Below are 24,471 nucleotides of genomic sequence, written 5' to 3'. Positions count from 1 at the left end.
TGCTTTTCCAAATGAAGTTGAGTACTGTTCTTTCGAGGTCTTTGAAGAATTTTGCTGGGATTTTGATGGGCATTGCGTTGAATCTGTAGATTGCTTTTGGTACGATTGCCATTTTTACTATGTTAATTCTGCCTACCCTAGAGCATGGGAGATCTTTCCACTTTATGGTGTCTTCTTCAATTTCTTTCTTCAAAGATGTAAAGTTCTTGTCATACAAGTCTTTCATTTGTTTGGTTAGAGTTACTCTGAGATATTTTATGCTATTTGTGGCTGTCGTGAAGGGTGTTGTTTCTCTGATTTCTTCCCCAGCCCCTTTATCATCTGTGTACAGGAGGGCTACTGATTTTTTGAGTTAATCTTGTAACCTGCTATATTGCTGAACGTGTTTATGAGTTGTAGACGTTCCTTGGTGAAATTTTTCAGATGTTTCTTTTGTACCATGTAACATCATCTGAAATGACCTCAACTAGAACCAGCAGCACAGATGACCAGACTGATGGGGTTTCTCCAGCAGCGTAGTTAGAGCATCAGTAGAGTGAATACAGAAGTTGCCCTGCCTCTTAAAAGCCCAAGCCCAGACTAGCACAGTGCCATCTCCACGACCTCCTCTGATCACAGCAAGTTACAAGGCATTCTGGAGGCAAGGAGTGAGAAGTACACCTACATTTTGAAAGAGAGGAGAAGCGTACACCCAGGGGAAGGAGGCTGTGGCTCATCTCTGTGAACAGTCTGTCACAGATCCCTTTCAAAATGACCATGAAGTCAAACTCCTACAGACTACATGATTCTGAGACTTCTGAGGTGATGGACTTCAACCAGAAACATTTTCTTTTTTTAATTTTTTTTACGTGTGTGTGTGTGTGTGTGTGTGTGTGTGTGTGTATAGATACTTAGGTGCTGTTGTGTACATGTGGAGGCCCAACTCATGGGTGTTGGTTCTGTCCTTACACCATGTGGGTCCTAGGGACTGAGCTCGGATTGCCAGGCTTGGCGAAGTGCCTTTGCCTGCTGAGCCATCTCACCAGCCCAAGAAACATTTTCTAAGAAACAATTCCTTATGTTAAAAAAAAAAAAAAAGGCCATATAAGCTGCTGAGATGGAAACTCGCACATAGAGGAATTTAAGAGAGGCATACTGACTCACTTCCTGGCAGTGAATGAGAAATGTGTTTCCAAGCCCCCTCCTGGACCAGTGGTTTTCCAAGGGATGACTTGCAGCCAGAACACTTCAGAACCAAGACCACCCTACCCCTCTCTGGATAGAGTATTCTAATGGGCACTGTGGCATTTTGGGAACTGTTCATTTTCAGAGGACAAGAAGGGGGAGATGTGATTCCTGTTAGCACTTTGGTAGAGGTCCTGAGGCCCAAGGCTTTCCCGTTAGAACCACTGCAGGGATCACAGTGGCTTGAGGGTTTGTTCTGGGAGTGCCTAGGGTCACACCCAGGCCTCTCTACTTGCAGCACAGGTCTTCTGTCACCTCCATCCTGCCCGCGGGCTTGGATTTTAGACTGACTCTGGAAATACTGATGGCAGCCTTCTTTTTTTCTTTGTGGTTGTTTCAACAAGACATAGGTAGACCATGATGTTCTCAAGTTTGGTGATCCATCTGCCTCAACCTCTTGGCTGCTGGGATTATGGGCTTGCACCAGCCAGGACAGCAGGTTTATCTCTTTCTATTGTCACACTCATTCGTGTGCTGACCTTGACCACTGCAGGAGATGCTGCTGCCAACCCAGTTAGGGCTGAGGAGAAGCTTCCAAGAATAGAATCAGAGATGGTCTGGTGGGGTTCCAAATCTAGATTTCTTTTTAATGAGTTATTTGTGTTTTATTAGTTTATTTGATCATGTCCTTTTAATTCATGTGTGTGCTATGTCTTCTTTGTAGGCCTGTTTCCATTTGGGGACATTGTTTTTCTTAAAATGAGCTTGCTGTTTTATCAGCAATCACTGTGGCAAGCAGACAGGCCCTTAGCTGAATTTCTCTCCTCTGGGCTGGTTTTATTAGCCAGAATGTAGGGAGCAGCCCCATTTTGATAGTTTATTGGGTTCCCATTTGAAACATCAACTGCAAATCTCCAGGTTTTTGCTTTCAACGTTTATTTGCATATAACAACAGAGTTTATGGTGTTTGCTCCATGGCCTCTGAATAAGACCTGTTTTTCAAAACTGGGCACAGCCTCCGCCTTTGCTGCTGTTTACTATGCAGCTCCTCAGGCCTGCATGCTTCTGCTTGCCCTTGCTCGCTTTTCCTTTTAGTCCCTTGTGCATTACGCTATTGACCGCCGTTCTGCGATGATTGAGAGTGATATGAGCTGCATGTAGAGGGACTCTTGTGCAACAACTTCATTTTCATTGCATTATTATTTGCATAGGGTTGCCTTTGTTAAAGCTCCAACGCATAGACTCCTGGCATTTTAACTTTTCCTCTGTGTGGCAGATCTTAAGGGCATAGTTTTTAAAAGAGACTGAAGCTTGATTTCAGTGAAATGTTTGTGGGAAACATGGATGCGTGGGAGACAGTTTTGTGGAGTCAGTTCTTACTCCCCAAATTCTGAGGCTGGTCTGTCTTATTTCTGCAGTGTGTACTCCTGGCTAACTGATCCATAGCTTCCAGTCTCTGTCTTGCATCTCATGGTATAAGTGCTGGGATTACAGATAAGCACTTCTGCATCCAGCTTTTTATGTGGGTACTGGGGATCAAACTCGGGACATCAAGCTTGCACAGCGAGTGCTTTTACCCACTGAGCCATCTGTGTGTGTGTGTGTGTGTGTGTGTGTATGTGTGTGTGGGGGGAGTGTAAAGGTACCCAAGGAAGTCAGAGGCATCTGGGATTTCCTGAATCTATAGTTGTACGTGCTTGTGTGTGGTTGATGTGGGTACTGGAAACTAAATTCAGGCACTCAATAAGTACAATACATGTTCTCACTGGAGTTTATAATTTAAGTTTTTATCTATGTGTATATGTCTGTGTGAGTATATGCCTTGTGTGTGTGCCCTCTTAGGTCAGCTGTAATTACAGACAGTTGTAAATTGGGTGCTGGGAACTGATCACAAGTCCTCTTGGAGAACAGCAGGAGCTCTTAACCTCAGACCAAGATTTTTAAAGCTGTTAAATATTGGACTGGATTCAAAGTAGACCAAGTGATCTAAGCTTGGTTGCTTTCCCAGAACTCAAGGGCTAGAGCTGCAGCATTACCGTGATTAGATGGAATGTGCAGACATACCAAGTAACATACAAACATGATTGGAAGAAAAACCACTGTCCACATGACCGAGCCAAGGGGATAATGTCCTTTCATGTTAGTTTCCTGGTTAGTGCCCTGAAGGAACTTCTGAACTCTGGGAGAGTCCCAGAGTATGTCTCACAGACGCCGCTATTTTTAGGAGGCTTCAGTTGAACTTGGAACTGAGTGTTTGTATTGTTTGAGACAAGGTTTACTCTGTAGCCTAGACTGGCCTTCCACTCACCATTCCCCTGCCTCCATCTCCCATATGCTGGAATTACACAAGTGTGTCAGCATACCTGGCTGAACTTACCCTTGACATATCTGTAAGTGCAAGCAAGTAGATCATAGAGTAATACATAAGGAGAAGAGAGAGATGGACAGATCGGCACTTCAGATTGGTGACTAATGTGGAGGGTTGAGTTTATGTTTTAGATTTTTCTGTGGTATTTTATTATCTGAGTTTTCTTCTACAAAGAAAGTTAGGCTAGGCAGGTGTGTGGTATGAAGACTTGAATCTTAGCACTGTGAGGCAGAGACTGACAAGTCTCTGTGAATTTGATGCTAGCTTGGTCTACATAGTAAGTTTCGGGCTACATAGTGGGCCCTATCTAAACAAAACAAAAAGTAAGATAGGGGCTGTAGAAATAGCTCACACTAGTTAAAAGCCCTTGCTACAGAGAACCTGGGTTTGGTTCCCAGCACCCACATGGAAGATCACAAATACCTGCAACTCTTGTCCAGGGGATTCAGTACCCTCTTCTGGCCCCCTTCGGCTGGTTTATGTACGCAGTACACTTAAACTCATGCATGCAAACACTGATGAGCATAAGTAAAATAAATACTCTTTAATCTTTAAAGTAAAAGAAGTTAGGCTAGCATAATTTTAATAACATTTTTAAAATAAAGCCAATCAGCACCAAGCAGACACTCCCATCAGTTTAGAAAACCTCCTGCTGCCTACCTGCTTTCTTCCAATGTTGGCCAGGCTCTGTGGAGTCAACACTGCACAGGTCAGGTGAGAAGTACCCACCTGATTCCTTTTGCCATAACTCTAGAGATGTAGCATTCTGCATGTGACTTCTGTGTTAATCCAAGGGCCTACAGGTGGAGGCAAAATGGATGGCTTGCACTTGTACCTTCTTTGTCTGAGTTGTCAGTTAAATTGATAGACAACAGATTAACAGTTAAAGATTTAAGGGTTGGAGGGTGGCTCATTTGTGCATGAAGCTGTTCACATTAAAGTATATGTATAATCCCAGCACTCTTATGGTGAGATAGGAAATGGAGGCAGAATAGCCTGGAAGATCATGGGCCACCTATTAGCTGACATATTAGCTACAAACAAAAAAGACCCTGTCTCAAGCAAAGTGGAAGGCAAGGACAAACACTTGAGTTGTCTTCTGACCTCCATACATGTACAGTGGCATGCATATAGTCATATGCATACATACACACACAGCATACACTCTTGTGTGCATATGCTCATGCACACACAGATTAATAATAAAAATTAAAATTAAAAACGTTATTTATGTGCATATACACAAGAATCCCACCACATACTGAACTTGAAGACAAGTTAAATGATTGAAGCTTCATTATAACTACAAACAAGAACAGAGTCATGGAGTTTTTTGAGTTAAACGTGGCTGAGGGGAGAAATTTCTGTAGTGAATAAAGGTGGCCATATTTCACAAATCATCTTGTCTCTGAGCAGTCCTTTTTACTATATGTATATATTGTCCCCAACGTAGATTTCATTTGTCACAGTAAATGTTGGAATACGAGCTTTCGGTAGCTGTCTCTGTGACTAGTTTCTCAGAGTAGTCAGGCCGGAATACACCTGTGAAGTGTACTGTGGAGTGCCATATTTGGTATCCTGTGGTCATAGTTTGGGGAAGTTTTACCCAAAGGTGTTTCCTTGGTTGGCTGACATGCCCTTACCTGCTGAGACCAAGATTAGCATTTGTCTTGCACAGGCTGAGGGAAAGCTGGTGTGCTGTCTTTACCCTGGCTTGTTTGTTTCTGCCAATTCTGCCTGTTTATCCCACTCACCACTCAGGGCTCTTTTCCCTCTCTAGGAGGGTGTGCTGATGGTGGTTCAGCTCCCCCGCCCCCATCCTTTCTATTATCTAAAAAGGCTGCAGGGCTAGTTTTGAGTACATAGATAAAAAAAAAAGTTTGAAATACCCTGTCTGTCTGAAGAATTTACCCTGAGGGCTTCTTATACCTTCTGTAGAGCTAGCATCAGCCTGTTGTTTGCTTGTTGGGGTGAACTAGAATTGAACTGCTTGTAAGCCAATGAGATAAGCCTTATCTGTGCTTAAGAAATATCAAGTCCTCACAGGGTGTCTCAGTTTGCTAACAGTGCCATTTCTGGATTGCCAGGGAAGACTTGGTGGGGTTACTTTCTTGCTGTCTTGCTCCTGATTCCTTTTTCCTTTGTCTGTCTAGTCCTTTGCTTCTTGCACTCAGTGCCTATTTCTTGTGGATCTTACTTGTTTTGAGATGATCAGCTTTTTTTTTTTTTTTCAACTTGCTAGAGATGGATCTCAGAGCCTCACATGCTAGGCAAGTAGTGCTTTAGAACTGAGCTGCAGTCCCAGCCCCTGCCACTGTTTATTGGATGCCAACTCCAAACTGGACAGCATACTTAGTGTCTGAGATACAAAGGGAAAAAGAAGATAGCTTTAGCCTCTGCCTGGGGAAAGAGTATATTCTGGCAGGAGAAACAGGTGAACAGGAAGGTGCATGGACGACTTGCTGTATGATATGATGGGGGCAGCGTGGATTGTAGTATAGAACCAAGGAAATATACCTCACCCAGTTCTTTGGTGTGGATATGTTTTCTCTTTATTTTAAAGCCTGTGTGTAGCATTTGTGCCATGGTATGCCATGTTTGGAGGTCAGATGGCAGTATGCAGAGGAGCTTGGTTTCTCTCCTACTGTATAGGTCCTTGTGATTGAATTCAGTCACTAGGCTTGGCAGCAGCACCTTGACTTACTGAATCATCTTGCCACCCTCCCCCCCCCAAACAGTTCATGAATGAAGCTGTTGACAGGTGGATCTTCTAAGAGTTAAGGCCTCATTGGGAGGTCATTGGGGTACCACATTTGAAGGGAATAAAGTAATGGGACACTGAGTCAATTCTCATAAGAGCAAATGGTTGTAAAAACAACCCTGTGTCTTACTATGGTTTCTATGACTGTAATAAGACACCATGACCAGAAAACAACTTGGAGAGAAAAGGATTTATTTCAGCTTGCACTTCCACATTATAGCCACCTGGCATGAACGTTTGGTTCATGCTAAGTTGTGAGAATACTTCCTGGCAGGACATATAGCTCAGGTCTTCTGTGTCGCAGCCATTGGAACCCTGGCCTTTTAGGTGAGCTACAGGAGAGATATGTTTTCTTAAAATAAGGCTATTAAGAATTTTAGATCAGGACATCTGTTTTGTCAGAGTCAAATATCTCCTTAGAAAATAACTTTTGTTTTCCTAATACCTGATAAACACACAGATGCTTATAGGCCTGTAGCATCTAGAATGACAGCAGCAATAAGAAAATAGTGAACCCTCTGTGTTTGAGATCTTCATCTGTGAACCCAGCCAACCATGGAATAATAATATTTGGAAGACACACTACGTATGTTCTGATCATGGTCAGACTTCTATTCTTACCATTATTCACTAGGCAGTGCAGTAAAACAGCATGTACAAAGCATTTATATTGTGTGGGTATGTCAAATGTTATAAAAATGACTTGAAGGATGCTATGCCACTGTGTGAGTATTTATAAGTTCTCCTATCTGCAGGGGTCCTGGAGCCAACTCCTCCTCCCATAATGAGAAACAACTCTGTATTTTAAAAACGATATAATAAAACAAATTACTCAGCTCTGAGAAACAAAACAATTAGTTAAAATGTTCACAAAATGTTTAGCTTTGAGGTAATGTACTATATACCTCCAGGACAGACTGGCTAGTAAATATTTTCTAAGATAACTGAATGAGGTAATTTGCTGTTTGGAACAATTAGCTTCGATTCAATTAAAATAATGCCTTTAATCATAGAGTAGTAGTTCAGCGGCCCTTTTATCTGGCAGCATTATGGACAACAGAGCCCAGTTATCTATCAGGACAATTTCTAGATCACAGTCATATGGTTTGTATAAGTGAGACTGCTTGCCTTTGTAACTCACCTAAGAGATATTAGACCACTAGGAATGACTGACTAGTTCCTCTGCGGAGTGAATATGCTGCTTTTTGTATGTTAGTTAAGTGGAGAGGTATATATGGGCAAACATATTGACATTTCCTCCTGTGGTTGTTTTAATAGGTCTGTCCATCTTGTGTTGACTTGTTGCCCTTTACTTACTGGTTTCCGGCAGTTCTGGTTACAATTGTGTAGTCCCATTTGTGACTTGTATTCTTGTGTTGAATTTAAAACATTTTACTATTGAAAATTTCAATGTATTTAAACAGGAATTGTCCCATTGCATCCATTACTCAGCTTTAGCTGTTGTCAGCATTTATCATTTTGTCTTTCTTAGTTCCTCCATTTCTTGCTTTCCTGGAGCTTGTAAACACCATGTCATTTTCCCTATAAATCCACTTGGAGTACATGACTAAAGGAGTCTTAGAAGAAATACCACTGTGTTATTACCACATCTAGCAAAGTGAATTCCTCTGTAGACAAACTTCCCTTAATGTTTTACAAGTTTTTCTGTATTTAATTTATTAGAACTGGGAACCAGGCAGCTTCTACACATTGCAGTTCGTCCACTTTAGCTCATTTCTTTGAATTTTTTTTACTCTCAAAAGCCTCTTATTTTGTAACACTTTATATTATTTTGTAGCTATTGGTTTATTAGTAGAAACTGGCTGTTTTCCTATGCAGTTTCCAAAATCTGAGTGCTTTTGCAATATTGTTTAGCTTTTTCTATTGGTCCTCCATATTTCTAATAAAATGGCATTAGAAGTACAAACTTGGTTACATTTAGATTTTTTTCTTTCTTGTTTTTTTGTTTGTTTTTTTTTGTTTTGTTTTTTTTTTTGTTGTTTTTTTTTTTGTTTTTTTTGAAACAGGGTTTTTTCTGGGTAGTTTTGGCTGCCCTGGGACTTGCTTTGTAAGATCAGGCTGGCCTCCAACACAGAGATCCACTGGCCTCTGCCTCTCGAGTGCCAGGATTAAAGTTGTATGCCACCACTGCCTGGCAATCCTCCTGCCTCAGTTTTCCAAGTTCTAGGATTGAAGGTGTTTACCATATCATACCCCTAGCCCCAGCACCAGCCTTTATTTCTGGATTACTGCCAAAGGCTAGATGGAAAGGCAGTATAGAAAACCACACAGCCCTTGGTTTCCCAGACATGCGATGCTGATTAGGTGTCAGGTGCTAGGGGCCGCAGCCAATATTAATACTGAAGGTTGCATCCATTTTGTTGACAGCAATTTAAATTAATTAAATGATGTATTAGATGAAATGCATGAATTTAGTCCTAATTTGTCAGGACTGACAACATGGAGACCTTATGGGGAAATTCCTCAGAAGTCAAGACTGTAAAAAACTTACTCTTTCACTTTTCTTTTTCGCTGTTTTTAGGCTTTAGATACAGTAGAATTTTATTTTGTATATATCAAAAGGCTAAAATTCAGTTTTAATGAATTACCATATTATTGATTTACTTATTTGGTTTTCTGGAATTCATTTTTGTTGTGGAAGTGTCTGTCATGTGTAGACCAAGCTGGCCCTAAATTTGCTGTGTAGCTAAGCTATTCTGATATGTCTTGCAACCTGAGGGATGAGTTCCCAACCTTGTACTTTATTGTAGCCTGTGGTGTGTCATATATATTTTAGAATCTCCATCTCATCACTTACACACATGGGGGATGAGCAGAAGCAGACAGACAGGGACACAGAAAGGGGACAGAGACAGACAGACAGACAGGAACAATGGAGGGGGGCTGGTAGAGAGACAGGGACACAGAGTTTTTATTAGAATTATATTGCATTTGTACAGATTAAGAGTTTAATCTTTGTAATATTAAATGTTTTAGCCCTTGTGCAAAATGCATCTCCATCTTTCTAATTAAGGAACATCTTACTAAAAATGTGATAGGGCAGGTAAGATGCCTCCCTAGGTAAAGGCACTTACTGATAAACCTGAAGACCTGAGTTCAATCCCTGGGACCCACATGGTGGAAAGAAATAAAGGAAGGGAGGGAGAATAAAAGACGAGAGCAAGCCTGAATGCGGAAATGTATTTGAGATGGATTTAGATCATAGACTTTTGTGTGAAAGGCCGAGCCATAGCACATTCAAAAAACAGTTGTTACTCTGAAGAGAAAGAGATTTCTTAGTTGTATAAATACATGAGTCACAGAAAGGAAAATGATAAATTACTGGACTTAATCAAATATTTTAAAATGTTCTCATCTAAAGACATTATTAAGAAAGAAGGCTGACTCAGCAGAGATGTGTATATGTTGTTTGTATGACAAGGGAAACAACGTATTTTCAGAATGGGTAAAAGGGTTTGAATAGAAGGCCACACGATGCCTAAGCACAGGAAGACTGCTCAGCACCATCAGTCATCCAGGTATGCAAATCAAAATCACAGATACCCCAGGTTTCACTAAATGGAAAAACAAGATAAAAGCCACCAGCAAGCACTGTAAGTGGTAGAGAGCCTCCAAAACTTTGCTTTTCTGTTGTTGGAGTATAAAGTCATGGAGTTGTTTGGGAAACTGTGTGTTTCCTAAGTGATAAGCAGATTTCACATTTATTCTCAGATGTTAACCCAGAGAAATAAAGACATATGATCAAGAACAACCTTGTTTGAGAATGTCAGGATAGCACTTGTGTTCAGAATGCCCATGTCTGCGCACAGAATGAGTTACAAACATCTGTGTCTACATGGTGGAATTCTGCTTAGGAGAAGAGTAGAACCACAGAATGAGTTACAAACATCTGTGTCTACATGGTGGAATTCTGCTTAGGAGAAGAGTAGAACCACTGCTGCAGCCAGTGTTGTGGACAAAGCTCAGCAACTCTATGCCAGATGTGAAAAGCCAGACAGAAAAGTTATAAAATGTACCACTACATTTTTGTGAAAGTTTAAAATAGATGAAACTAAACTGTGGTAATCGAAATCAAATCAGTGGTTACTCGGGGAGGCAGAAGCTGGCCGGAGACAGAGCTTTATGGGAAATCATGAGTCTTGGTGGTAGCCAATTTGCGTGTATGTGTGAGCCGACTAGCAACACAAGATCTGAGCGGTTTGCTGCCTGCAAAATGCTTCAGTTTAACCAAATGTGATATGAGTGTTCATTAATAGGAGCATATGTCTAGAGTTGAAACAGTGAGCAGGTTATGAGTGTTTCTTTATAGTTAGGCCTTTTCTAATTTCTTTAACAGGCAAGCCTCTTTCCTAAATGCTTTATTTACTAAGTGTGAGCTTTTTGGCCTACTGTGTGTGCCATCTGAAAAACTATTATCTCCTTTTCTGAGTTCAAGAGTAGTTTCTGTAAGTATGGGAAAGATGATCCTTATAGGTATCCGCTGGAGCAGTCCCTATAGACACTTATGCACCAAGCCCATCCTTCCTGTTGCCGCCATCCTCCAGAGCAGTGGTTCTCACTTATTTATCATTGTGTCTTATCACATACATTTGGCAGTATCTGGAGACATTGTCATTGTGACAATTAGAGAGAAGGATACTGTGCTACTGGCATCTAGTGGGTAGAAACCTCAGAGACTATTACCCATTCTGTAGCACAAAGGACATCCTCCGGTCCTGAAGAATTGCTTGGTCCAAAATCACATGGCTCCAAAGTTGGGAAACCTTGTTCTAGGCCTCTCCTTATCGCTGGAGCCGAGTCAGTCTGTCAGGTGTTGACTGTGCTCTACTCAAATCAGTTGTGCACATTACATATCTCTTCTCTGATTGAAGTTAATATCAAATATTTGTAAGTATATGTCATCTTAATTATGGAGAGAAATCCGTGTCTCATTTGTGTTGACTATCAAATGTAAGATGTTGGAGGTTTTCATTAAATAGCCAGACATGACCTTACTGTTTTCCTTCAAAGGGGGAAGGTGTGAGCTTTCTTATCAAATCCAAGGATATCAAATGTAATCGTTTCTCCTTTGTTTCTTCTTCCGCAGAATGACAGGAAGAGAATTTTTCTCTCGCTTTCCGGAATTATATCCATTTCTCCTCAAGCAGTTGGAAACTGTAGCCAGTACAGTGGACAGGTAAGGCAAGGACATATTGGATGAAGTACAGTCACAGTGTGAAGATATGTGTAGTCACGATGGTTGGACAGGATGGCTCGTGCCTGCAATCCCAGCCCTCAGAAGATGGACACTGGAGGGTTGCCATCAGTTTAAGGCTAATCTGAGGTACATAGACAGACTTTTCTCAAAAAAAAAAAAAAAAAAAATCCTGGGAGTGGAGGAGCTGTGGAGAAATGACTCAGCAATTAAGAACACTGATCTTCCAGAGGACCTAGGCCCACTTCCTCACACCCACATGGTAACTTCCAGCTGTCCATAAATCCAGGTCCAGGGGATCCAGTGCCTTCTGGCATCTGTAGGCAGCAGGTACAATGAGATACACAGACACACAAGCAGACAAAACTCTGGTTCACATAAAATAAGATACTAAAGTTAAAAACAAGCAAACACTGGAGTAGATGGAATGATTGATTAGTGGGCTCAGACACTAGCTAGTAAGCCTGACAACTTGAGCTTGGTTTCCAAGACCTGTGTTGTGGAAGGAAAGAGCCAGCCCCTGAAAATTGTCTCCTGACAGTGTGCTTTGGCATGTGTGTACACAAAAACACATGTATGTACACACACCCAGAAGGAGAGAGAAATTAAATAAATATAATTTTTTAATTTTTAAAGATTATAATATAATTACATTATTTTCTTTTTTTCTTTTCTCCCTCCAAACCCTCTCATATACCTCCCTTGCTCTCTTTCAAATTCCTGGCCTTTTTTTTTTAATTGTTGGTATATTTGTGTGTGTGTGTGTGTGTGTGTGTGTGTGTGTGTTCCTTGATTCACAAATATAACCTGCTCAGTCCATATGTTACTTGTATATGTGTGTGTTCAGGACTGACCAGTCAATACTGGATGACCAGTTGGTGTGCTCTTTCCTGGGCAAGACTTTTTCCCACTCCCAGCATTCCACAACTGCCTATATTCAGGAACTTCTCCCCTCCCACATTAGCATGTCTATTGGTTTCCTTGTTTGGTTTTGTTTAGGCAGCCATGTTGGCAAAACTTTTTGGGTGTAGCTTCTGACATGTCTAGAAGGCACAGTCTTACAGCAAATGTAAGTTTAAAAATTAAAAACAAAAACCGCAACACCAAGCAAAGTGAAGGGGCTCACAAAGCTCCACTCCTCCCTGAGGGTCTGTAGGTGGTGGAGTAGCCACCAGTAAGTGCCCATAGTCCTGTGAATAACCCCTCACCCATGCTTCTCTCAGCAATTTTAATGAAACTCACCGGTTACCTAAAACAAACCTGGAAGGAGGGCATAAAAGAGGGTCAGAAGTGTCATTATATGAAATTATCACCATGTATCTCCTAAAGTACAACATTCTTTGAAGTTTTATTTTCTTTTATGTGTCTGTCTGCGTGTTAGTCTGTACATGCACATGGGTGCCCACAGAGGCTAGAAGTGGGCATCAGATCACCTGGAGACATGGCTTAGTGGTTCAGAGCACTTGCTGTGCTTTTAAGACCCGTGCTCCCAGCACCTATGTCAAGGCAGCTCACAAACACCTTTCACTCCAGCCCCTGGGAATCTGATACCCTCTTCTAGTCTGCATGGTTATATACATAGACTCATGCACATAGACACATGCGTGTATACATAGAGAAATGCACGTAAAGTTTCTTTAATTTTAGGTTAAAAACATTTATTTTTCCATAATGTGCTTGCCCTACAAGCCCAAAGTTTAATCACCAGTACCCATATAAAAAGTTGGATGTGGTGGCATGTGCACTTATAACTCTAGTCCTGGAGATGCACACAGAAAAGGACTAACCTGTTGGGTGAACCCCAAGACCCAGAGAGAGACCCTCTCTTGAAAGACAGGGTGGCATCGACAAGATGGCTCAAGCCTGAGGGCGTGTCTTGTGTGCCCCAACCCCACACCAATTCACAAGTCATCCTCTGACCGTGTGTCGTGGCATTGTGTCTCCTCCCATCATATGCACAATGATAATAAATATCTTTTTATTTTAAGTTTTAAAAGGACTAAGCTGGGCAGTTCCTGAGGATTGACATCCAAGGTTGACCTCTTTCACACACACACAAATTATTTCTTCCTGTTATTTTTTAAGATCTCTTTCTAGATACTAAATTTATTTAATAGATTCTTACTGTTTTGTGTTACTGGCCTGTTTCAACTCACCACTGTGAAACTGTAGCAGTTTGCTAATTAATCAGGTCACCTGTGTTCAGATGTGAGTCTACCTGAGTAAAAATGACCAGTTGAGTTTTAGGAACTGCTTGAGATGGAGAGGAATGCTCTCATTTCCTTTCAGTCCTACCCTGTAGCTGACAGTAGACTTTTTTCTATGGGCATCTCAGAACATATATCATTTTTTTTTCTTTATCAGTCTTTGTGCTGGTGTGAATGCATGTAACTTGTCTGTAATGGGAAGATGTAATTTTATCAGTGATTTACTTTTGTTGTGATACGTTTTCTCTAACTGCTAGTTGGTGCAGATAGGATTTTCTGGTTCTGGTAAGTCATAGCCTATTCATGCTTTCTCAAACCCACCAGACATGGCAAGCTTCACATTCCCTGCTCCAGACAGCCCAGCCAGCTCAAGAAAGACTGGCTTTGGAAGAGAATGCGTGCAGAAGCCTTGCTTTGCCAAAGAGTTCACATGTGTACATTAAAGTGAAGGAGAAAAAAGTGACAAAATGTGTTTGAGTGGTACCTGACTTCTTCAGTCTTAAATCTTTCATGTATAATAACTTCTTTTCAGTGAGACGGGAGAACCTGATCGCCATCCCAGTATGTTCCTCTTACTCTTGGTGCTGGAGAGACTCTACCCATCTCCGATGGATGGCACGTCGTCTGCACTCAGCTTGGCACCTTTTGTTCCTTTCATCATCAGGTAGTGTCATGGTGTAGGAAACTTGGAGGAAATGCTTTATCTTGTTCTTATTTGGAGAATTATAATCAGCATATTGTCTTAGAAAGCCATTGTGTGAAACCTACGGTATGGTGAGACTTTCTGCCATTGCTCCCGACTGTTCTCTAGTGCTTTAGAGCAAGGTGCTTAGACGGTGGGCCTGGGAGCTTACTGTGTTGGCAGTGCTTCCCTTGGAGACCTGCTAATGGGTATGTGGTGTTGATAAGAGCTATTCTTTTGAAAAAGCTGCCTATGGTTTGCATTGTTCTATACTGGGCCAGCCAACACATGTATGATGGAGCAGGCTTAATCCTAGCATGTATTCCCTGTCCTGTAGTTTAAAAGACTATCAGGATATATAGCTCTTTACTCTGGAGGAATCAGAGCATCCAGAACCTGGCATGCCTGTGGCAATGCCACATTGCCCATGATCCCACTTACTTTCTCTTCCAAACTTGAGGTGCCTAAGAAAGATCCCAAAGCTTAGAGTACATGTGGATACACACCAGCTACAGGTGTTCTTGCTTGAGGGACATCACCAAAGGCTCTGTTACCTCTTCTGTGGTGTCTGTCACCTTCTTGACCACTTTTATTTTGGATTAAGCACCTTAACATGCCAGCCTCCACAAAGCATTTGTATTTCCCAACTGTTGTATTATTAACAGTTTTTGCTTTCTTCTTACTTCTTGACAAGTTGGTGCCTTTAATGTATCTACTAAAAAATTGAAATGGACTTGGACATGCAGTACAAGAACATGAGACTCGAGAGTATGTGTTTAACGTTTGTGTGGCACTCTGGCCTATGCTTCCTGGTTTCATGTAGCTGATGTGCGCATTTCCATGTGAGAAACCATTAAACACAAGATTCTGACATGTGATTGCTTTGGCCATTTGTTTGTCACCAGGCCCAGGCTGTGGCTGTGTTATCTTTCATCATAGAGGTGACTCACTCAGACTGGTTTCTGCTTCCTGATACAGTTACCAACCACCTCATCCAATATTTGGTGATTCATTTTAGAAATTTGGGTGGTAAATTTTACTTTTAAGAGTATTCTCTCTATGAACACTTGTAGCAGGCAGGTAGGGGCTAAGTACTGTTTCAGAAAGTCGACACAAGGAGAAGGGGGCAGAGAGTCAACAGTGTGCATTAGAAAACCAGCTGGGCCGTGGACCCTCATCATCTGCTGAGAGCATTTGCTTTGCAGAGGCTTTTACTGTCTGTGGTCTGCTACTCCTAGAGGCAGGAAGTTGCTGCATTGAAAATATCCTTTCTAATGGCCCTGTTTATTTATCATCTGAGTATAGACATGGTATTGAGAAATAGTCAAAGATTACATTAATATAGAAGATTTAAACATTACTCTGAAACCAGGTTGTAGGAAGCAGTGAAGTCCTTAGTAAGGGTGTGTGGTTGGCATGGGTGTGGTGGTCAGTGACACAAGTATCTCAGGCCCATGGGAATGGCAAAAGCTTTCTCTGGGTAAGATTTAGAGGGATGGCAAAGCCTTCAGCTCACCCCTGTCAGGATGGTGATAAATTCTGCAGAAAATGTTCACAGCTGCTCCCCATCACCCACATTGTGAGCGCAAGTTCATGACCTAAAAATTGCTTCCCTACAATGACTGCTCCTACCAAGATAGCTAAACCTGCCTCCTCCTTCAGTTGTATTTAGTAATGCTGCCTTCTTGTTTATCTGTATGCAGTAACCCTGCCTCCTCCAACACTCTCATCTCACTGTTCAACTATATATAGTATATATTATACATAGACGTATGGCTGTATATGTATATAAAACTATATATAATAGGCCGGGCGGTAGCGGCGCACGCCTTTAATCCCAGCACTCGGGAGGCAGAGGGAGGCGGATCTCTGTTAGTTCCAGGACAGGCTCCAAAGCTACCGCAAAACCCTATCTTGAAAAAACAAATATATATATTTAACATCCTGAGCTTTCCAGTGTGCTATTACAGAGCGTAGACTACCTGATCTGTGTCTATGTGCTGTCTGTCCTTTCCTCATTCCCATGTTGCACCTAGTTAGGGTTCTAGGGCCCAAAATGCAAGGATGTGGCACCAGGTTAGAACATGGTTTGGGTTAGTTTGGTTGGTTTCGTTTATGTTATTTGGTTTTGCATTGCTGGGGATCAAACTCAGGGCCTTGCTCATGCCTGGCAAGCACTCTACCATTGAGCGGTATCCCAGCCCTGTATATTTAAGAATCTACCCAAGCACTGGGAAGATGGTTCAGCAGTTAAGAATGCTTGCTATCAAAGCAGACCAAGGTTTGTTTCCCAGAATCCATATGATGGCTCACAACTGCCTATAATTCCAGGTCCAGGGAATCTAGCACCCTCTTTTTACCTCCATAGGCACCAGGCATCCATATGATGCACACACATAATACATACATATATATAATAAACAAATCTAAGGGATTTTTAAAGAAAGAGTCTATCTAAGCTTATTTCTCTGTCAGCATGAATCTTAGAAGTTACTAATTTGGATTTTCCATGTTATATGTGGGCATAGTTAAGACTGTTATACTGTCTTGGAACAGAAATGCTCATATTAGCCCAAGCATCTTGTTTACAGTTTTTAAGGTCTTGTGTATTTTTCTGTTCTCCATCCAGATACACAGCCCTTCCCACATTAATGTGACACCTTTCATTTCACACTATTCTCTCTTCAGTTGCAGTAGCACAGGCAGATTATTAATGTTTTGAAAGAACTCCAAGTAGCTTTCTGAATGCAGCTCCCAGTGTCTAGTGGTCTGGGCTTTCTAGAGGCCAGAGGTCTCCTTTGAGACTAACAGGGCTGGGAGTCTTTGGATTCCCTTTCACAGGCAAGTTCAAGCTTCCGCTGGAAAATCTCAGGAAACCTCATAGTACCCTAGAATGCTGACTGTGGAGTCCTGAACAGAGCAGAGGCCCAGGCTGAGGAGACTTGGTTCTGTGACACTGGCACGGAGCAGTTTTCCTGCACTGGACTGATGTGGTGGTACTCTCTCTGAGTGCATAGTGCCTCCTCCTGCTAAAAACATGAGAGCCCAGCACCTCTCTAACCTGGGAGGAATCACCTCATTGTTTTGAGGGCCTTTGTAAAACATCCCCCACCCCCCACTCCCCACCCCCACAGCTTCCCCTTCTTTCATCTTAGTCTAATTTTAGTTCCCATCTTCCCCAGTCCATTTACTCATTGCCCTCATTTTTGAAAGTGATCTCTGTTTGTTTTCTTTCTCTTACAAATACTAAGCACCAGTAACAAAACCAAACAAATAGGAACCTGTAGAAGTCATGCATAGAACCTATGTGGGGGACATTTTTATGTTGAGATATGAGCATCTAGTCAACAAAGATTAGGGAAGCTTGTGGTTCGTGTTTTTAAAAGAGTTTCATGGGACCTTAGGACTCTATCAGTTTTACCAAAGAAGAAGATGGAGACAGAAAAACTGAGAGTTGGTCCTTTTAAGCTTGTGATGCTGAGAAATAATATTGACTCTGATCTTGTTTCCCTTGAGTGTTACATAATGCGGATGATTACATTGCACCTTCTCCAGGTTAGGGAGTAAAGCACGTGTCTTCTATGCTGGAGTATTGTAGATCTTACAGGAAACAGTAAGGAGTTTCCTTTTCACTTGAGATTCTGGTGCCAGGAACTCGTCTTTAAGTATGCATTACACTGCTGCTTTGGTGTTTTGGATTTTGTTTGTTTGTATTTGTGTTTATTTTTGTTTTGAGATGGATTCTTATGCAGCCTAGACTTTCCTGAACTTAGTATGCAGCCAAAGACAACCTTGAACTTCTCATCATCTTGTCTCCATTTCCCAAGCACCCGGATAATAGGCATGTACCAGTATGCCAAGTTATACAGTGCTAGGACTTGAACTCAGGAGTTAACCACATGCTGTGCCCATCTTATTTGTATCTGCTCTCACTTCTCAGAATCCTTTTAGCTAAGTAGAGGGCAACATTTACTTTATGGAGACAAAACAGATAAGCAGGGTGGTTCCAGCACCGCCAAGGTAGAAGTCTCTGCTGCTCCCTCTCTCATGCTCTCAGCTCCTGGTCGCTCCTCTTTCCGAGTGCAGTGCGCGCTCCTCCTGCCATTGTCACTGTTAGCCTGGACTGTCATGCTCAGCGCTTGCTCCTCAGCATGGACTGTAATCTTCTAGGCAGACAAGCTCAGGCATTGTTGTTTTGTGGTACTTTCTTCTACCTAGTACAAATCTAGGCACCAAATTAAACTGAGTAAAATAAAAATGAAACTAGCTTGGAGTCAAAAGTTTGTGGTGAGTAGATCTGTGTATTCTGGGGTGTTCAAGGACTTCCAGCCCTGTATGATTAGAACCACATGTTTTAGCCATGGTCATGGCTTACATAGAAAGGAGCCTCAGCTGGGTTTTATGTTTTACCTGGCCTTTGAGGAGCCCTCTGTTCTAATATGAGCTTTGGCATTTGCTTATATTGTGATTCACCTCTCTGACTTTTTGTTTCCTTTTCAAACAAGTTTCAGTCAAATTGAGTTCTTGGACTGAGTGTTACCTTGGTCCTCTCTGGCCTCATGAGCCTGTGACCTTTCTGGATTATGAATTCCTTTTTGGCCATCCTTTAGAGGGGCCCCGTGAAAGTGCCTTTCAGTACCCTGCTACAGGGTTTAGGGTCATTGGAGAGAAGCCTGAATGGATCAGGATAGAAGATGTGGCAAGGCACTGTCTTTCTCTTGAAGCTCATAGTTATAATGAAGCCAAACATGCAAGGGAAAGCCCCCCCAGACCAATACAGCCAGATCCCAGAACCCAGGTAGGAGAGCCTCAGTCCAGTGGGGTTAAATGTCCTCCTTACAAAATAGCCTCCTAGGTTTAGCACTTGGGAGGCAGAGGAGAATCTCTGTGAGTTTGAGGCCAGCTTGGTCTACATACAGAGCTCTAGGACAACCAAGACTACATAGAGAAACCCTGTCTTCAAAACAAAACAAAAACCTTTTTAAATTTGGTGTATATTAAGTGTACTTATTTGATTTGCGGAGCAACGGTGTGTCTTCCGTCCATGTGCACAATGTGTAGCACACATGCATCCCCATGAATGTACCGCCTCAAACATTTGTCCCCTGGGGGTGGGAACATGGACACTCTGAAAGAGCAAGCTTTTTTTTTTCCCCCACTTGCTTTGACATGTCTCTGCCAGTAAATGGGAAGGAAAGCCCTGAAGCCAGATGAAGGTCAGGTACTAGGCATTGTGTTCTGTGAGTAAGAGCATGTCCTAGGACTCAAATAATTGAGAGACTCAGGTTCCAAAGGTCAGCTCAGAATCATGCCAGCAATTTGGGGGCCATGGGTCATGGAAATGTTCCAGCAGCCTTCAAAAGACTCTCTAAAAGCAAGGAGAAAGCATATTTTTCTGCAACCACATATTTGTACTGATAGTAGTTGTTTCCGACTGACTCTTAAGTGTATCACTTAGCAGTACTCTGTGCTTTAGTTGCTGAGAACTAGGAAGGATTCCCCAAGAGTATTAGTCATGTATGAGTCACCTCAGTGTTTGGGTGGTGTTACCATGCTGGTGGGTATGCAGCTTTATTCAACATTGGAATTACTTAAATGAAAATAGACTCAATTGCCACTTTGTATATAACAGAGGCAAAGGAATAAAAATACAAAAATCTTCAGAAATGAGAGTAGCAAATACAAACTCAATCCATACCCTCTACCTCTGTATGTCTTGGGGGAATGGGAGCCACTGAGAAGCTGTGAACTCAGAGCTTGGATTTTATTTATGGTGTGTATTTTTTTAATGCTTGGAACTAAGCAAATAGTTGAATGTCATATTAGTCTCTCTCTCTCTCTCTCTCTCTCTCTCTCTCTCTCTCTCTCTCTCTCTCTCGTCTGATATATTCCTTGATTGAAAGTACAGGTTGGCAAGTTGGCTCAACAGGTAAAGGCCCTTGCCACTGAGCCTAACAACCGACCTGATCCTTGGGATCCTTGGGATCCTCATGGTAAAAGGAGAAAACTGACTCCTGCAGCTGGTCCTCTGACTTGCATACAATAAGGACTTTGTAAAATATATGTTCCATATGACTTTAGGAAACTGTTTTTGGTAGGTTGAGACTGGAGATATATACCATATTTGGATTTTTTAAATCAAAATCATATCTGTATAAAATTAAGAGTGTCTGTTTTCCCATCATTTTATGTAGGAGACGGGAATGGGGTCTTCTGTGAGCCTGGGGGCAATGTGATGGCACTGCTGTTGTGGAGAGCTTTGCTGTAGTCTTCCTTAACTCTGTGGCCATTCTGTTGAGTCTTCTGCTCTGGGATCCTCGTTTTAGGAGGGTCACTGATAGGCTAGTGTTTATCTGGGGCAGTGACACAGCGTGGAGGAAGCAGGACATCTGGAAGCAGTCAGATTGGGAAGGCTGGGTAGAGGCAACGAGGTAATCGTCTTTAGATACTCAAGAGGCTGCCGTATGGTAGAAAGCAATTTGTTATTTTCCCTCCCAGTGGGGAAGTAGGAGAGGGTACAACTCTGAAGACAAAGAAGAGTTTTGTGAAAGACAGTGTTCTCCATCAAACACATGACTAGATTTTCTTATACCGGGCTGCCCAGCAATGAAAGTGCTTGAGGAGAACTGATCCTATGTTGGATATGCTTCCCAAAGGGTCTCTGTGATGTGTCTGAGGTTGGGTAGGATGACTGTCAAGGCATCTATTTGGGATGTCTTATTTCAGAACACTGAATATCTCAGCCACAGTTCCAAAGTGGGTGGTGAGTGAAACAATGAGCCTTGATCTAAATGTCTCATACCTATTTGTACACTTTTTATGAATTCCCCAGTCTTACAAAGAAAAAAATGGGAGAGCCATTTTGGCATGACCCACAGAGTTGTGGTGGTCTATTCCTAAATGATGCCCTCCAGGAATTAAGCCACTTAAATTTAGCTTCTAACTAACTTCTGTAACTTTGTTCTGGATGGTTCTGAGAACACGCTTGGCCTGTGTGATGTTATGTCTGAAAAGTACTCTTCTTGATTTAATTATCTTTTTTTTTTTTTGTGGTTGCTGTATTTTCTTCCATTCCAGATGTTGACTTAAGTTCCATTTGTTTTCTGACAAGTATAAAGAACATGTTAGTCTTGAGAAGTCAGAGGTGGCTCTTCTGAAGTGACTGGAATAAGGAGCTGTTTGCTGTCCGCAGCTCTCAATGGATCTTGTTTGAACAGAGATGTCCCTGGGAGAGAGTACTGTAGTCCCCAAGTCTTGCCCATTGCATATGGAAACATCTGAAAATTGGGCCTTGCTGGAACAGCAAATGAAGAATTCCCTCTCCCTGACCCTCCTGTGGTTTCCACTGAATTTCATAGGGTCACAGGGACAGAGACCCCAGCACCCTAACCTGCTGACAGTTGGGGTGATGAGGGACCTGTTACCCTGTCAGTCTAGAACTCTGTCTTTTGTTTTATGGGTGAGACTATGGACTCCAGATCAGACTTTGGACAACATGGCAAAGGACAGGGGTCACTTCTGCTCAGGGACTTTTCAGCAGTTCATTTTTCTTTTGTCTTTTCCTGGCACCCACTGTTCTCTGTGCTGGGGTTAGCCCACTGAGCTAATTGTGATGCAGACATGTACATGTGAAATAACTTCCTGAGTTTCTAGTGCCAGTCATTTAGGCTTTTTATAGGGAGGGAGGTCTTGGAGCAGAGATGGGGGAGAGGTCCTGGTGCTATGCTAATTCGCTTGGTGGAGGGAGGCCTCCCTTTTTCTATGGCCTCATCCAGCTCTGTTGAGAGCTGTGCTCATGCTCTTCTGAGTTTCCAGATTCCACCCAGGGTAGTTGAAGTTAAGCATGTGGAATGAAGTCATGTTTTCTATGTTGTGTGCCCCCCCCCTTCAAGTTCTGGATTAAAATAAACAAACAAAAAAAACCTCATTGATTTTTTTTTTTTCCTCCCAGTTCCTAGAGCAGGGTCTGGCTAGCTCAGTCTGGGGTGCCAGATCTCTTTAAGACATTTTTCCAAGTATGTTTTGAGCAACAGGAATGAGGAGTTCACCTCTTATGGAATGCATTGACAAAGCAAGCTAGAAAAACAAAGCTTGTAAGGACCAGCTTTTCTTCAGTGTTATCTGTTACTTCAACAGGCCAGTTCAGGTCATGTTAGAACAAGTGATTAGATCTGCAAACAGTCTCATGCTTAGGTGAAAATTCTGACAGTGATGATAATCCATGGCCTATTGCTGTCATTGGCTTGAAGAGCTAGATTCCAACTAGTTGATTGATTAGCCAAGTACTTGCTAAACATTTGTTGTATATCTAGCTTGTGTTGAGTTGTGGGTAAGCTCAAAAGAAAGGGGTCTTCATTCTTGAAGAGCTTGCTGTAGGGCCAGCGAGATAAAGTGCAGGCTTGTCACTCTGACATTGTGTACATTAACTACTTTGTTATGTGATACATGCCCTAAGGTCTGAGACTAGTGAGCTGTATAAGTCTAGCAAGCTTTCCCCAGTAGCAGGGCAGGAAACTCTCAGGGAAATTCAATCTGCTATTTTGGGAAGTGAGGCCATGGTACTCTGCAGGCTGTGGGGCCCAGCTGGGGGGGGCACTGGTAGCTCTAGATTTATAACCTGGAAGTGATTGTAGAGCATTGCTTCTGCTCGACTAAGGGTGACCCAGAAGATGCACAAAGACAGTGGTTTGCAGTTTTAACAGGAGAAACTGCTATCACAGATCTGTGACAACTTTAGTAAAGATAGTATTTGTCCCAGAGGCTCCTTTTTTTAAAAACAGTAACCCTATACATTTAAAAATACTTGAATTTTTTTCCATATGAAACTTTTATTTCCCTGGTCTTAAATATTTTCTCAAAAGTTTTGCCAAGGTGTTCACAGATATTTTTAATGCTAACTTGTAGGTCTTCACTGTATTGAGCTCCATGCTGCTAATGTGCGCTCATTTACCATCGTAGTAATGGACATTTTAGATCAAAACTGTACTTTTTTTTCTCTTCAGACCAAAAGTATGAGTTAGGGAACAGAATAGCAAATAAAAATTAAATATAGTAGTATAGGGAGATGACTGATTATCTTTCCCTGGCTCATTCTCCCCCGGCCATTTGGACCTTGACTCTTACCTTACTACAGTTGCCTCCTGCTATACTGAGAGCTATCTTTCTAGACCTCCAGCAGATACCTGAAGCCACAGTTAGTATTGAACTAACTAACACTGTATTTGTTCCCATAAGACATTACTTTTACATTTGTTGTGCAACCTCAAAGCCTCCATTAATCCCCCTCCCCCATACACACACACATCCCTGGTACAGTTTCATGAATAGAAGACTCATCTTTACCATGAATCTGAGGTTTGCAGCCCAGTTTTTCTCTTTTCCTAATGGATCCCTTTTCACCTACAGTGTTGGTGTTGTGACTGCTCCTTGGCAAGTCAGAATTGCCAGCTTCATCACTACTTCTATGCTTTGGGCAGTAAGACTTGGACCCAACCACTGTTTCATGGTAGCAGTCCAGTAAGTGAAATAGCTAAGTTACTCACAGGTGCGTAATATGCACTAGGGATAGGCTCAGCAAAGGATGGTTCATGTTTTGAGCTGGACAGTATGGGGTGACATGAGATTTCATCATTTTACTTAAAATGATATCCAAATTAAAACCTACGGATTGTTTATTCCTGAAATTTTCCAGGTAGTACTTTCAGGCCACAGGTAACTACGAGCATGGAAAGCAGGGACAGCAGTATCTACAGTCTGGTCAAATGGGCTGCGTTAGTCACATCGGCGCACAAGGTGCACCGGGCCTTACTTACAACTTGCATGTTTCTGCTTGCCCTTCCCTCTCTCCTCCATTGGCTCTGGCGCCTCTCTCCCCCTCCTTTCTAACAGGCACAGCACTCTTCACCACTGCTCCATACATCCACTACTGCGCTTACTTATTCGACCCAGTAGCTCCGCTTTCATCACCTTGGGCTTACAACAGATATTAGAGACCTCTCCATAGAGACAGCCCCCTCCCCGCCCAAAGCTGCTCATGTTCAGTGATCTGATTCTCAGGAAAAGTTCTGTGTTCAG

The 24,471-nt window shown here is 42.2% G+C and overlaps 1 protein-coding gene across 1 annotated transcript in view; it reads left to right on the top strand.

Moving 5' to 3' along the window:
- The window catches only part of Thada (THADA armadillo repeat containing), a 307,538-nt gene that overhangs the window by 123,794 nt on the left and 159,273 nt on the right, over positions 1-24,471 (top strand). Inside the window, exons 27-28 of the mRNA XM_041631291.1 lie at positions 11,401-11,490; positions 14,248-14,379. Of these exons, the coding sequence (XP_041487225.1) occupies positions 11,401-11,490; positions 14,248-14,379 (222 nt within the window). The remainder of the gene's footprint in view (positions 1-11,400; positions 11,491-14,247; positions 14,380-24,471) is intronic.

Source organism: Microtus oregoni, unplaced genomic scaffold (assembly GCF_018167655.1).
Source record: "Microtus oregoni isolate MIOR12 unplaced genomic scaffold, Mior012 000036F_ref0000092, whole genome shotgun sequence".
In the NCBI taxonomy this organism is placed as follows: Eukaryota; Metazoa; Chordata; class Mammalia; order Rodentia; family Cricetidae; genus Microtus; species Microtus oregoni.
Note: the sequence above shows the minus strand (reverse complement) of the source record. Positions and strands in the feature narration are given on the sequence as shown.